At 33.6% G+C, this 14,669-nt stretch overlaps 2 protein-coding genes across 3 annotated transcripts in view; one reads left to right on the top strand and one right to left on the bottom strand.

The window, feature by feature from the left end:
• Nucleotides 1-8,335: 8,335 nt before the first annotated feature.
• On the top strand, nucleotides 8,336-12,455 carry LOC101501324 (U2 small nuclear ribonucleoprotein A'). Of its 2 annotated transcripts, none has more exons than XM_004489134.4 (8): nucleotides 8,336-8,563; nucleotides 8,638-8,678; nucleotides 8,803-8,932; nucleotides 9,034-9,239; nucleotides 9,693-9,866; nucleotides 11,141-11,191; nucleotides 11,648-11,800; nucleotides 12,190-12,455. In XM_004489134.4, exons 1-8 carry the CDS (start codon nucleotides 8,482-8,484, stop codon nucleotides 12,193-12,195), a joined length of 843 nt encoding a protein of 280 aa, XP_004489191.1. In that variant the 5' UTR covers nucleotides 8,336-8,481; the 3' UTR covers nucleotides 12,196-12,455. The 2 variants fall into 2 exon arrangements, 1 of the variants encoding a protein (XP_004489191.1); XR_003471646.2 differs by lacking the exon at nucleotides 12,190-12,455 and adding an exon at nucleotides 11,316-11,525 and having other exon boundaries at nucleotides 8,341-8,563; nucleotides 11,648-11,787.
• Nucleotides 12,456-13,217: 762 nt separating this feature from the next.
• Nucleotides 13,218-14,669, bottom strand: part of LOC101501011 (DNA repair RAD52-like protein 2, chloroplastic) — a 2,353-nt gene continuing 901 nt past the window's right edge. Inside the window, exons 2-3 of the mRNA XM_004489133.4 lie at nucleotides 14,456-14,586; nucleotides 13,218-13,714 (exon numbers count right to left, since the gene is read on the bottom strand). Of these exons, the coding sequence (XP_004489190.1) occupies nucleotides 13,562-13,714; nucleotides 14,456-14,586 (284 nt within the window). The 3' untranslated portion in view covers nucleotides 13,218-13,561. The remainder of the gene's footprint in view (nucleotides 13,715-14,455; nucleotides 14,587-14,669) is intronic.

The raw sequence follows: 14,669 nt of genomic DNA, 5'->3' as shown, positions 1-14,669 counted from the left end.
GTGGAGCTTTTGGATGGTTGAGATGAAGAAATGGTGTTCATGGAAGTTTCTTCAGATTGGTTTTCTTCATTATAGTCTGACTCAGTGCTTGAGTAGACATCTTGGTTTTTCTCAAGTTCTTGGCAGGATTTTTTTCGTTTTACAATCATCTTGATACGAGCCATTGATGCAGGAAGGTGAGGGAAGAAACTGTTGAGTGATGAACGGTTTTCTGGGTGAAGGTTGAAGAGAGAAAATGATAGAGGATGGGAAACTAATAGACGAGGATGGGAGTTGAGCCGATGAGAACGTGTGAGTAACCGTGAGGGAACGTGAGGAAACGTGAAGGGGACATCAATAATTAATGCGCCGTATCCTAGAGACCTAGAGTGATGATGGATTGGACATGTAGTCGTTCTGCATTAAATGCATGGCGTGAAGCACGGAGGCATGCGCCGCGCGTGCTGTCCAATGGGAGAGAGAGACGCGTGCTTTCTTCCTAGGCTGTCTGGTCATGTGAAATTACACCAATAAGGACATTTCGTCCTCTGGTGGGTTTCCTATCCTCTCAAGCCTAACTAAAAATGTAAAAATTTAAAAAGCAACAGATTTTTTTAAAAAAAAATAAAATAATACTAAAAATAACAAATAATAATAAAAGGCATCATAGGATAAATCAATTAACTTTAGACAAATTAATAATTGAAAGTTCATCCAAGATCTTTTTGAACCTATCCTCTTGGAGAGGTTTGGTAAAGATATCTGCTAATTGATTTTCAGTGTCAATAAAAATCAGTTCTAAATCCCCTTTTTGCACATGATCTCTTATAAAATGATGTTTAATTTCAATGTGCTTAGATCTAGAATGTTGAATGGGATTTTTAGAAAGATTTATTGCACTTGTATTATCACAGAGGATGGGAATTTTTGCGTACCTTAGCGAGTAATCCTCAAGCTGATTTTTTATCCAGAGCAGTTGTGAGCAACATTGAGCGGCTGATACATACTCTGCTTCAGTGGTTGAAAGAGCAATGGTACTTTGTTTTTTGCATGACCAACTTATTAGGGATTTACCAAGAAATTGGCAAGCACCACTTGTGCTTTTTCTTTCAACTTTGTCTCCCGCGTAGTCGGCATCACAATAAGCTATAAGGTCAAGATTGGAACATTTCTTGTACCAAATTCCCAGATTTATAGTACCAACAAGGTATCTAAAAATCCTTTTTACAGCTGTGAGATGAGATTCTTTAGGAGAGGATTGAAACCTTGCACAAAGACCGACTGCAAAGACTATGTCCGGTCTACTTGCAGTTAAATACAACAAGGATCCTATCATCCCTCTGTATTCCTTTTCAGAAATAGGAGTTCCTTCATCATCTTTGTGGAGTGAGGAGGATGGGTGCATTGGAGTTCCCATACTCTTGGCAGAACTCATGTTGTATTTTTTGAGCAAATCCTTGGTGTATTTTTCTTGTGAGATAAAAATACCATCCTCTCGTTGTTTGATTTGTAAACCAAGGAAGAATTTTAATTCCCCCATCATACTCATCTCAAACTCGCTTTGCATGAGATTTGAGAATTCTTCACACATTTTTTCATTTGTGGATCCAAATATAATGTCATCGACATATATTTGAACAATCAATAAATCTTTTTCAAGAGTTTTCTTGAAAAGAGTAGTATCAATCTGTCCTCTAATGAATCCATTTTCTTTTAGAAAAGAACTTAACCTCTCATACCAAGCTCTAGGAGCTTGCTTTAAACCGTAAAGAGCTTTAGAGAGTTTGAACACATGGTTTGGTCGTTTTTCATCCTCAAACCCAGGAGGTTGATGAACATACACTTCTTCATTTAAGAACCCATTCAAAAAGGCACTTTTCACATCCATTTGGAATAGTTTTATACCTTTATGAGTAGCATAAGCTAAGAGGATTCTTATTGCTTCAAGTCTTGCTACGGGTGCAAACGTTTCATCATAATCTATTCCTTCTTGTTGGTTGTACCCTTGTGCCACTAGTCTTGCTTTATTTCTAATGACTTCTCCATCCTCATTTAGTTTGTTTCTAAATATCCATTTAGTTCCAATAACAGATTTGTCCAGAGGATGGGGTACAAGATTCCATACCTTGTTTCTTTCAAATTGTGAGAGTTCTTCCATCATAGCTTCAACCCATGATTTGTCACCAATAGCTTGATCAATTGTCTTGGGTTCAACTTGTGATATCATGGCCATGTTGGAAGTATTTTCCCTTAGAGAGTTTCTGGTTCTCACACCATCTTCAGTATTCCCAATGACTAGATCTAGAGGATGATGCGTGACTGTTTTCCATCCTCTTGGAAGTTGTTGAGAGGTTGGATCAGACTCATCCTCTGCGTGAGGACCGGGTACTTGTGAGGATGTATTTTCATCTTCTTCATCCTTATCCTTTTTCTCTAAACACAAGTCATCAAACTCATCAAAAATAACATGCATGGATTCCTCCACAGTTTGAGTCCTAAGATTATATATTCTATAACCTTTTGACGTTGTGGAGTATCCTAGAAAAATTCCTTTATCGGATTTTGGATCAAACTTTCCCAAATTTTCTTTATTATTTAGAATGTAGCAATAACACCCAAATATGTGAAAATAGGAAATATTTGGTTTTCTCCCTTTCCATAATTCATATGGAGTTTTGTTCAAAATTTTTCTAATGGATGTACGATTTGAAATATAACAAGCGGTATTAATGGCTTCGGCCCAAAAATATTTTTCAATGTTGGCTTCATTTAAAATAGTTCTAGCCATTTCTTGTAAAGTTCTATTTTTCCTTTCAACAACCCCATTTTGTTGGGGAGTTCTTGGACAAGAAAAGTTGTGAGAAATACCATTTTCTTCACAAAGATTTTTAAAAGATTCATTTTCAAATTCACCTCCATGGTCACTTCTCACCGAGACAATTTTTGAACCTTTTTCATTTTGAATCTTTTTGCAAAAATGGTGGAATGCCTCAAAGGCTTCATCTTTGTGTTTTAAAAATAGAACCCAAGTAAAACGGGAAAAATCATCAACAAGTACAAAGCCATATCTTTTTCCACTAAGACTTGGAGTTTTGATAGGACCAAAGAGATCAATGTGAATGAGTTCAAGAGGATGATTTGTTGAAACAAAGTTTTTAGAGTGAAAACTACTTTTAACTTGTTTTCCTTTCACACAAGCTTCACAAACTTTGTCTTTTTCAAAATTAATTTTTGGAAGACCTTTTACTAATTCTAAATTTGCTAATTTAGAAATAGTGTTTAAGCTTGTGTGACCGGCTCGTTTGTGCCAAATCCATTTATCTTTTTCAATGGAAACAAAACAAGATTCAGTAGGTAAATCATCAAGATAAAGTTCATATAAATTCTTTTTTCTAAAACCGGAAAAGAAAACTCTACCCGAGGATGAGTGTTTAACCTCACATAGAGTTGGCTTAAAAATAACTTCAAAACCACTAATGCTTAGCAAGTTATGTTTCAAGCCATCCACATATTGAACATTTTCAATTTTTGCAGAATTATTCTTACCAATAATACCTGTTCCTTTTATTTGAGCTTTATCATTATTACCAAATGTGACTGATCCTCCATCCTTTATCTCCAAAGACATGAAGCAGTGCTTATCTCCCGTCATATGCCTTGAGCAACCACTGTCCAAGTACCAAGGCTTTCTTTTGTTGATTAGAGGATGAACCTGTTTTAGAGTTTAAAAGAGACTTAGGTACCCATATAGCTTTGGGTCCTTGTTGGTTAGTTTTTCCTCTTTTGAGGATATTCCTTTTATGATGGCAAATAGAATCATGGTGCCCATGTTTACCACAGAATGAGCATGCTGCCTTTTCATTGTTAGCTTTCTTCTTAGCATGACAGATTTTGGAAGTATGCCCAAGTTTTTTGCAAAAGGTGCATTTAGGCCTATCCTCTCGTTTTTTAGGCAAGAAAAAGTTTTCATATAATTTTTGTTTTTGAGAGCTTTTAAAACCAATTCCAGCCTTGTCAAATATTCCAGATTGGGACCCCATTATCTTTTGAAATGTTTCTGTAGATTTGACAAAGTTGGAAATATCATTTTTTAGTTCCATAACCTCAGTTTACAAAATTTCCTTTTCTGTATCCTCGTCAGGAGGATGCGATTCAAGAATTTTTTGTTTCTCAGAATTTTGAAAGTGAGATTGCTGCAACTCTTGAATGATTTTAACATATTCATCATTCTTTTTCTGTAGCTCTTCATTTTGTTTCTTTATCTCAACAAGTTGGGTTTTTTGAAACATGCATTTTTGAGATAAAGTGTATGAGTCATTTAAAAGGCTATCAAATTCAACTTCTAATTTTTCACAATTTGGACATAGATCAGAAATACTTACCTTGTCATTTTCTGATTTTGTCATGAGACATAGGTTGGCCTCTTCTTCCTTTTCTTGCTCCGAGGATGACTCATCACTATCATCCCAAGTGATCATCATGGATTTGTTTTTGTATGGGAATTTTCTAGAGTTCCTTTTGTTGAGAGGACACTCAGTTTTATAGTGTCCCATCTTGTTGCATCCATAACAAGTTATTTGACTCTTGTCAATTTTTTCTTTTTGAGGAGGTCCTCTATTCTGTCCTCTTCTGTTTAACATCCTCTGTCTGTTTAGCATCCTCTGGATTTTTCTGGAAATCAGAACGAGGTCATCCTCATCCTCAGACAGAGGATACTCTGCGCTTTCCTTTGTTATGACATCTTCATTCTTCTTGGAGCTTTCTGTTTGGCTGGTTTTTAGAGCAATCATTCTTCCCTTTTTGTTTGGTTTATCAGCCAATAACAATGGTTCATGAGCTCTTAGAGTTCCTACCAAATCTTCTAATTTCATGTTGGTCAAATCTCTTGCTTCTGTAATGGCAGTTACCCTTGGTCTCCATTCTTTTGGTAGACTCCTTAGAATTTTTCTTATCCTTTCTTGAACGGAGTATACTTTTCCAAGAGATCTCAAGTTATTCAATATGATGGTTAACCTTGAGAACATTTCATCAATGGTTTCATCCTCCTTCATTTCGAATAGTTCGAAATCCCTTACTCCCATATCTATCCTTGCTTCTTTTACATGACTTGATCCTTCATGATGAATTCTTAGAGTATCCCATAGCTCTTTAGCGTTTTTGCATTCTTCAACTCTGTCATACTCTTCCCTGCACAAAGCACACGTTAGAAATAAATGAGCTTTAGAGTTTAGGAGTACCTTTGCATTTTCATCAGCCGTCCATTGTGCTTGAGGTTTCTCATCGGAGGTTGCATCTGCGTTGTTGGTCCTGATGACATGATCTCCGTTTTCCACCACAGACCACATGTTGTTGTCTTGTGATATGAGAAATAGCCTCATCTTGCCTTTCCAATGATAGTAATCTGTACCATCAAAGTAGGGAGGTCGGCTGGATGATCCTCCTTCAGGGATGTACTTAGCTTTTGACATATTTCTTTTTGGATCTTTTTCTCTTACACTGTTAGGTGTATTTTTTTGAGAACCTTGCTCTGATGCCAATTGTTGTAGCTAAATATCACTAGAAGGGGGGGTTGAATAGGGATTTTGCTGTTAAAAATATTTGAAGTGGTTTTTAAAAACTATCCTCTCTCTGAGGATGGCTAGCTCGAGGATGGGATTTTTAAATCGTTAGATCTAAGCTGAGTGAAAGAGTAGGAGCAGAATATGAGGGACACACACACAATTTTATACTGGTTCACCCAATGATGGCTACGTCCAGTCCTCACACCCTTGTGAGATTTCACTAACTTTCAAAACAGATCAATCCTCAACCCGAGGATGATTACAACCGTGTATTATCAAGCTTCACCAAGCTTACAATCAATTTCCAACTATTTCCTAGCTTCACTCACTAGGAAATTACAAAGTAGAATGAGAGTGATTGATACTTAATACTTTCTCAAAAGATATACAAAGATATAGTGTAGGATCAAAGAAAGTAATAAGAGAGGATGTGATTTGCTTCTTGAAAAGCTTTAAGATGCTTGATCTTTTTATGCAAGTGTGTTGTGTGTCTTCCAATGGAGAGCTTGTATGCATTTTATAGAGATCCAAGCCCTTGATGACCGTTGGAGCTCATTTTCAAAGGATCCAAGGTTTTCATCAAAATTACAGAACTGCCACTCAGCTTGTTAGGCTTAGGCAGAACCATCCTCTTGCAGCATAGTCTTTGATCTTGACATGTCCTTGTTTTTTCACTTTAATCAGAGTGCAAGGCTGTTTCTGAGCTGCATTTTTCGAAGTCTTTAAGGTCTAGGTTGGCTTCAACTTTTGAGGTGATGTGGACAAGAGAGAAAAAGCCACTTTATGACATAGGACTGTCATACTCAGTCCGAGGATCAGATCTGGCAGCAACATGTGATCTTCCATTTTTGGCTTGTTTCAAGTTGCCTTTTGCTAACTTGACTTCCTTATGAATAAAAACGTGCAAGCCCATTTAATGATCAGATTTTGACATTTGCACATGCTTGATAGGTTGCTTTCACTTTTGCTAGCCTTTCCTTTACATACTAGATGTAGCCATATTCACCTTTTTCTTTTGACCTTTTGACTCTAGCTTTGAATGCTTTGTTTATTCATTTTTGACATTGATATACAATTGAATAAACACAATATTCTGGTGAGAAATCAGATTGTCCAGATCTGGAGATATTGCAGCAATTTCCATCCTCGCGCATGCAGCAATTTCCATCCTCGCGATGGTTTTCCATCCTCACGAGGGTTTTCCATCCTCAGGCCAGAATTACTTTTTCCTTCTTTTTGCCTTAATGATTAATGACCTATTAACTTAAATGAATACACTCAAGAGCACATGTTAGTCATTAACCACAATCATAATCTCTTAAGTAATTTTGTTATCATTAAAATCATTTGAGAGATTTTGTCTCAACAAAAATATAGCAAGTTAGCAACGACATATATTTTATTAGTTAAGCCTAAAAATAAATAAATTAACGTTAAAATTAATTTATGTCACTTGTTTCGACATACATCTTGTTCTTGTGTTCTAAAGAGATAGTTTTCATAATTAAAGAATATATTTTTGTTAAAATAAAATCATTTTATATTAATTTCTAATGAGAATTCTCTAATTTGCCACATCACCTCATATTCTTATGGTTATTTTAAAAGTGATGGATCTAAAAATATTTAATAATAGGGGGAAAAAAAGGACATGCACCAGTGTATACTAGTTTCACACCACCATTAGCGATAGTTTTTTAAAAAATTGATTACCTAAACGATGATCATCTAAAATTATTTTAGATTACGAAGTTCTGAATTTGAACTTAGATATAATGTCAAATTTAATAATCTTTGTATTTTTTATTGTATAACATTTTTTGTTACTAAAATAAAAGGGTTAAATATATTTTTATTTTCTTTAAATATATCAATTTTCATTTTTAATCCTCTAAATAATTATTTCCAACTTTGATCTTCTAAATTTTTTATTATCAATTTTATTTCTTATATTTTTACAAAAGTTCATATCGCATATTTCAAGTGACTTTTTTTTATAAAATGTCATTGATAAAGCTTTAAAATATTATTAGTTTAATAATTTAACTATTTAATATTGAATCTTTATTAATTTATTTATAACTTCAAATTAAAGATTTAAGATTAAATAGTTAAATTATTAAATTAATAATATTTTAAAAAAAGTTCAACGACATTTCATGAAAAAAAATCATTTGGAAGAATTTTTGTAAAAAAAGTAAGGAATAAAATTGTTAAGTGAAAACTTAGAAGGACCAAAGTTCGATGTTTTTTTTAGAAGTACTAACATTGAAAATCAATATATTTAGATGGACCAATAACATAATTATCGCAAAATAAAATAACCATTACAATTTTAATAGATTTAATTGTAATTTTAGTTTTTACTGATTCACGAAATCGATCATGTTGTTTTAAAAGTTGATAATTTTGATCAATTTTTCTAAATTTTTAATTAAAAAATAACGACGAGACATGTTTTAAATAACGTGTCATATGATATAATGATATAAAATAATTAACATCAATAAAATCATAATAAAATAACGTAAAAATGTAACTTTCAACTTTAACTTTTTTCTTCATATTTGCAATTTAATTAGTATATTTAAATGTTTATATATCATAGAATTGCATCCCGCGTTATTTATAATATATTAAATCGTCATTTTTAAGTTTAAAAATATAAAAACACACCTTATCAACTTTTAAAATAAAATAATTAAATTTATCAAATTAATAAAAATAACGGGACCAAAAAGTGCAATTAAACAATTTTAATATTATTGGATTTTGTTTTACAATTTGTTTAGAACATGAGAAAATGGTAAAACCTCTCATTGTTGATATTGAGAAAGGCTTCTTGAGACACTAGGGTTTTATTTTTCCCTCACTCCCCTGAAGCAATAACACTCAGTTCTCTCTGTAATATCGGTGCTCATCATTCTTCTCGTTAATCAACATGGTGAGACTCACTGCTGACCTTATCTGGAAAAGCCCTCATTTCTTCAATGCCATCAAAGAGCGTGAATTAGATCTTCGAGGTACTCTTCCTTTTCACTCTCTCCATCTCTGCTTTTTACTTTTAACACCAACATGCTTCTTCTATTCTTCGCAGGCAACAAAATTTCTGTTATCGAAAACATAGGTGCAACCGAGGTGACCCTTCTTTTCTTTTCAAATTATTTCTTTCTATTATTCAATTTCATTATTTTGATTGGGTTCATCTTGTGTTGATGAGTCTACTTGAATTTCGACTTCATTTGTAATGGATTTCTCGCAGGACCAATTTGACACCATTGATTTGTCCGACAATGAAATTGTCAAATTGGAAAATTTACCATATCTTAATCGATTGGGTACACTACTCATTAATAACAACAGGATTACTAGAATTAATCCTAATATTGGAGGTATAATCTCAACCTTCAAGGCTTTAGCTTTAGCTTTTTGTTGTAGTAAGTAACAAGCTATGTAACTATACCTTACTATGATGCAATTTGTATTATTGCAGAGTTCCTACCGAAATTACACACATTAGTTCTCACTAATAACAGGATTGTAAACTTAGTAGAAATTGATCCTTTGGCATCCCTTCCAAAGCTGCAGTTCCTTAGTCTTCTTGACAACAATATTACAAAAAAAGTGAATTATAGGCTTTATGTTATTCACAAGCTCAAGTCCCTCCGAGTTTTGGACTTCAAGAAAGTCAAAAATAAGGTAAGGTTTTCTTTGTCAACATCGATATTTTTATTTTTTAGGGTTTGTTGTTTGAAATTTAAGATGTTTTGAAAATGTCTGATTTGAATAAATAAATCGGCATTTTTTAACATACCACTGGTATTTAATAGTTAATACCAAGACCAGATTGTGCAAATTTTACTACATATAATAATATAACTGTAGAATATGGACTAATTTTTAGTCCTTGTTTTACACTAGTTTTCATAGACTAAATGGTTTGAAATGCAAACCAGATCTTGGGTGCAAATAATTTTTTTTCTTAAAATGATATTTGTGGATGCATGAAGAGTTTCTTTCATCACATTATTAGAGATTGCAGTGTTAAAAAAAGGAAAATGATTGTATATTATTGGATTTTTATCTTATTACCAACTACACATCCTTATCATCGGTATTTCCTTCATTTGATAGTTTTTAAAAATTTAATAGGAACGTTTAGAAGCCAAAAATTTGTTTGAATCAAAGGAAGTTATTGAAGAAGTTCAAAGGGCACCAGCGAAAGCGGTTTCACCTGTTGAAACTCCAGAAGTTTCAGAATCTACGGACGAACAACAGACACCCAAAGTGTCTGCTCCTACACCAGAGCAAATTATTGCTATTAAGGTAAGTGAACTTGTAAAATGCTTATCACTATTCACTAAATGGGTTGACCATGTGCCATGCACATCATGTTTAATTTAGCTTGCAGATCTATAATTAGTGCATTTTCCCCTTTTATGCATTTGTGTGCGTAGATTATAAATTGTATTAGATGAGAAGATTACCTACTTGCTTTAAGCCTTTATCTCATAATTTCACAGCAAACCATTAAAAGATGCTTGAAATTATAGGGACACTTTGTGATAACAAACAATCTATGAGCCCAAATATGTAGTACAACACGGGTACATTACACCAATATGGCACATATACAGGGATACGGGGAATTTTTTATTTTCTTGCATAAAAAACTAGTCACTACTAGTGTTGTTTAACGGCGGCCATGGCGCTGCCATTCCGCCACGGCATGTTCTGCCATCTACCATTGATAACACTGGTAGTCACCTACAGTACAACATAAGGAGTCTAAATTATATCTTTATCTTGTTACAGTACTGACAAACATGCCACATCTCATCTGTATCAAATCTATCAAATACCAGTGTTCAAACAAAATGCTTGGCCTGATCCTTGAAGTACCTATTCTTCTATTTTGAATTCTTGCTACTTTAAATTCTTGTTTCTGAGATTATTGGAACTATAGTTATTCATCAATCATTAAAGAAAAAAATTACCACCCGTTCAGTTAGTCCTGAACTTCTGGTAATGAAATTAATGAGGTCTCAACTACAAAATACATCACAGGAGCTTAATAATTATCTGCATTTGAGATTGACTTATTTTGAAAGTATAATTTATTATCCTATAAAGATGCGTATGATTTCTGTTTCATCAGCCCATTTGATAGAATCTTTATTGGTTAACATTGAAATATTTTTATATTTGAGAGAAAATTGAGTGAGAGTAAGATAGAGAGAGCAGATAATTTCCTATTAGAGACTCTAACAATTGGGACAGCCGTAACTTTCTTTAATTAGTAAAGTATCAAATCAATCTTTCTTAAATGAAAGCTACAACTAACAGCAGTAGAACCCACTGGAACATTCCCATTGTAGTCTATGAAGGCTGAGTAAGCCATACATAATATGTGTTGAACAGGTTTCTTTTAAATTATCGTATGTGTCGGTTTGATATTATCTTTAGCCAAGGAATTACCTTATTCTGACTTACAGCAAATGGCCATCCTTTTGAACTATAGTTGCCATCTCTTAGATGCTGGTACATCAAACAGTTATTTGTGGGTTAACTGTGGTCTTACATGTTTCTGTTCTGTGCAGGCTGCCATTGTTAATTCACAGACTCTTGAAGAGGTTGCTAGGCTTGAAAAGGTGCTTGCTTTTCTAATTTGGATAACCATTTCTTGTGTATCTTAAGTTTTGTTCTTGTCATACTCATGAGTAACATAATATTGAAATTACTTTACATTTCATTTTTACTAATACCTCTTGCTAGACTGATGGGAGGCTCTCTATGAACTGTCTTGTGTGTCCTTGGAGCTCAAAAATACAACCTCAGTTTTTCTTTCAGCACGCGCTTGCTTAGATTATGTAAACCGGATTGTTTGCCATATCCCCATGATGGAATTTGGTTTGTCATACATTGATCTGGTTGTATGGGTGAAACGGGGAAACAGTTTTGAGATTCTTGCTACTAGTGTGTCTTGTGAGCCTTGTTATGACATTCTCTTGGCTATTTTATTGTATCTTCGTATTATAAATTTTTTCATGTTATAAAAAAGACTGATGATATGTCATCTTATTGGGTTTCATGTTTGCACTTTGCAGGCACTGAAGTCTGGCCAACTTCCTGCAGATCTAAAAAGCTTGACCGATGATATAATGTTGGATAAGGTTGATGAAAAACATGAAGATGTGGTTCATGCTGAGTCCAATGATACACAAGAGCCAAAAAATACTGATGGTACTCAAATGGAACAGGTATATTTCCTACTTTTCCTTGTGTTTCAAGCTTTTCTTGTGGATCTCTGAAAAACTCAAATGCATATTGAAGTTCCTATCTCTGATGTGGTTCCAGATATTAGTATTTTTGTTAAAAATGTGGGTGGGTGTGGGAACAAATATTGTAGTACTGTATCCTAGATCCTACCTATTCCCATCCTTGGCCTTGAGGAAAAGAAAAACAGGCATCGCAGTTGAATGAGATCCATTATAGATTATCTAACTGTTAGAAAATCAGATGCACAGACTTTGATCATGCAGTTGTGGGTGAAATGTTTATGTTTATATATGCTCTGCCTGTTTGCATTCTCATCTTTTCCCCATTAGTACCAATGTATCTGATGTTTCTCTACATATTATTTTTTCAGGATTAGAGTGACGAGCATTGTGCACTCCACTTAATGTTGGGTTTTTAATCAAAATCTTGGTTATTTTTCATGAAGTGTACTTTTCTCTGTTTCTCGGCTAGTTGAGAACTGGGGGTTTCAATTACCCTCTTGGTGAATCACTGCTTTAGCGTTTACATATGTATTATTAAAATTTGGTTATCTTTACACTTGAATGAATTATTAGGGCTTCTTTTTTTGCCCCTAGCCATAAACTTTGAAAGTACAATATTTACTTTCCTTTCTGAGTCCTGTCCGTGTTTATAAATATGAAGCTGAAGCATTATTTAAATAGATTTAAATCAACATGATGAATAGGCTAAAACGATGTATATGAAATTAATTATCAAGTACCCTTCATCCAATTCTTGGTTTTTTTAGAAGCCTACTCACCAATTCTTTCATTTGATAATATGGCTGTGTGAATTAATTCATGAGCAACTGGTTATGATATATCTATTGCCGTAAACAATTTTGAGTGTTTGAAACAATTTATAGAAGAATAACATTAACCGATGGCACATGCAAATACTGTATGAGATCAATTGTTCCACGAGATTTTTTAAAGTGAAAAAAGTTTATATTTTTTATCAAATAGGTTTAACAATCTATTTTTTATTTTGCCTTCATAAGACACTAAGATAAAACAATAATTGGTGCTAGTTGTACTTCTTCACCTTTTAAAATGTGCTTCTCTTTTTAAAATGATGGTATGTATATATAACATAAATGAAAGGAGTTTTAAGTAAAAAATGTAAATGATTTGAGAGATAAATGGTTGGATAGGTTAGCAGTTGTAACGGCTGTAAAGTTAGAAATTGAGTTTTTTTGTCACAAGACTCTATCAATCAAATGCCTTTGAAAAATTTCTCCGGCTCTATCAGATGAAATTCATGTTTATAAGTTGTTTTCTACTTGTGATAGTAAATATCTCTAGGATAATTTGCAAAAATAGCTATAAGTAAAACAATTTAACCACATTTTTCTTTAATTATAGAAAACACTAATAGTAACACAAACTTTTACTTATGCTATTTAACCAAACAAATTATAAATTTTCCATAATCAGATATCACCCCTGTTTTTCAAATCCTGCATGGACTCAGAACATATGGACAGCACCTTGTAGTCGTCTAATAGTAAAAGCATAATGAAATTGTTCATTTCCACATCAAATTTAAGGCCTAGGCCACCCTAACTTTGAAAACATAAAGCCAAAAACGAAACATGCTTTCAAATAAGCATTTGTATTCGTACAAAACAAGTATCTAACCGCCACCTTTTGCTCACTTCTATTTATACCAATTAGAAGAAACCAGTAAAAATCACAGTAAACCAGACGAAATATGGATGCTTAAATGTTGGTCATTTGATCTTCATGATACAAATACAAGCCAAGACCAAACCGAGCACAGGCTTTACAGAAAGCATTTTCCTCTGCTGCTGAAACTGGATCACCAATAGAGGCATCAGTAGTTGATACTGTTCCGGTTGACTCACGATAGGCCTGTCATCAACAAAGAAAATCAAAGTCATTTTGGATATTTAGAATTGGGAAGCTGATCTATATAGTTCAATTCATGGCTTGAAATAGTATATAAGGTACTGCCCTATTAGACTTAAAAATCTGACTCTGAATTCATGGCTAATGAGATAAATCTTGCCCCAAGCACAAGTCTGTTTCCACCATTGAATTAATAAGTTCCACCATTATATCAAATGAGATATGACGAGACTAATTGATCCAATTGTAGAAAATAAACTTGTGCATGATTCAAGATTATTGTAGTTGTGCACCCTAGACTTAGCCTTGAATTTATATTTAAGAGGAAAATTTTATAAATCAAAGTGGCACTAACGGTCAACTTACAACTGTTGGCGAGAGGATTTGAACATGTTACCTTGAAGTTACAAGTTTAAGCACTTACGACTGAGCTAGCTAACACCTCAAGTATAACTTATCTCAAGTGTGATTAAAATGTCATAAGAACAGTTATGTTGCTATTTTTAAAAAATAACAAATATATACCAAACTATAAACTTAATAGCCATCCAAAATTCTTCATGGTAACAAACTATAGAGATAAGATTAGTGACATATATAAAAGCTAATACAATAAGAAGCATATAAAGAGGAGCTTGAAATCAGAATGATGGTTCATTAAGAAGATCACATATCCTCCTGCAATAATAAGTTGAAGCAATGCAAGTGTATGTAAAAAGAGGGTAATGGTAATGGTAATGGTACCTCTCCATCAGATCCGCGTACAGTAAGACGGTAAACAACAGTAACAGTAGAATTATCAGAGAAAATGACATCGCGTATCTCTCCACACCATCCTGGTGCGTAGAAGCTCAACATCCTGTTGGCATGATACCTAACAGCAATGGAGTTTATATGATAAGTAAATAAATAAATAAATAAATAATAATGAGATAATGAGTATGATTATATTACCAGG

This window comes from Cicer arietinum, chromosome 2, assembly GCF_000331145.2.
Source record: "Cicer arietinum cultivar CDC Frontier isolate Library 1 chromosome 2, Cicar.CDCFrontier_v2.0, whole genome shotgun sequence".
Taxonomy (NCBI): domain Eukaryota; kingdom Viridiplantae; phylum Streptophyta; class Magnoliopsida; order Fabales; family Fabaceae; genus Cicer; species Cicer arietinum.
This window is presented reverse-complemented; position numbering and strand designations above follow the sequence as displayed.

What these genes read in the sequence shown, in the direction of transcription:
- LOC101501324 (XM_004489134.4), top strand. Translation starts at nt 8,482, where the DNA reads ATGGTGAGACTCACTGCTGACCTTATCTGGAAAAGCCCTCATTTCTTC. An exon ending in AATTAATCCTAATATTGGAG is followed by an intron (nt 8,933 to 9,033) that starts GTATAATCTCAA and finishes GTATTATTGCAG; the next exon opens with AGTTCCTACCGAAATTACAC. An exon ending in AGGTTGCTAGGCTTGAAAAG is followed by an intron (nt 11,192 to 11,647) that starts GTGCTTGCTTTT and finishes TGCACTTTGCAG; the next exon opens with GCACTGAAGTCTGGCCAACT.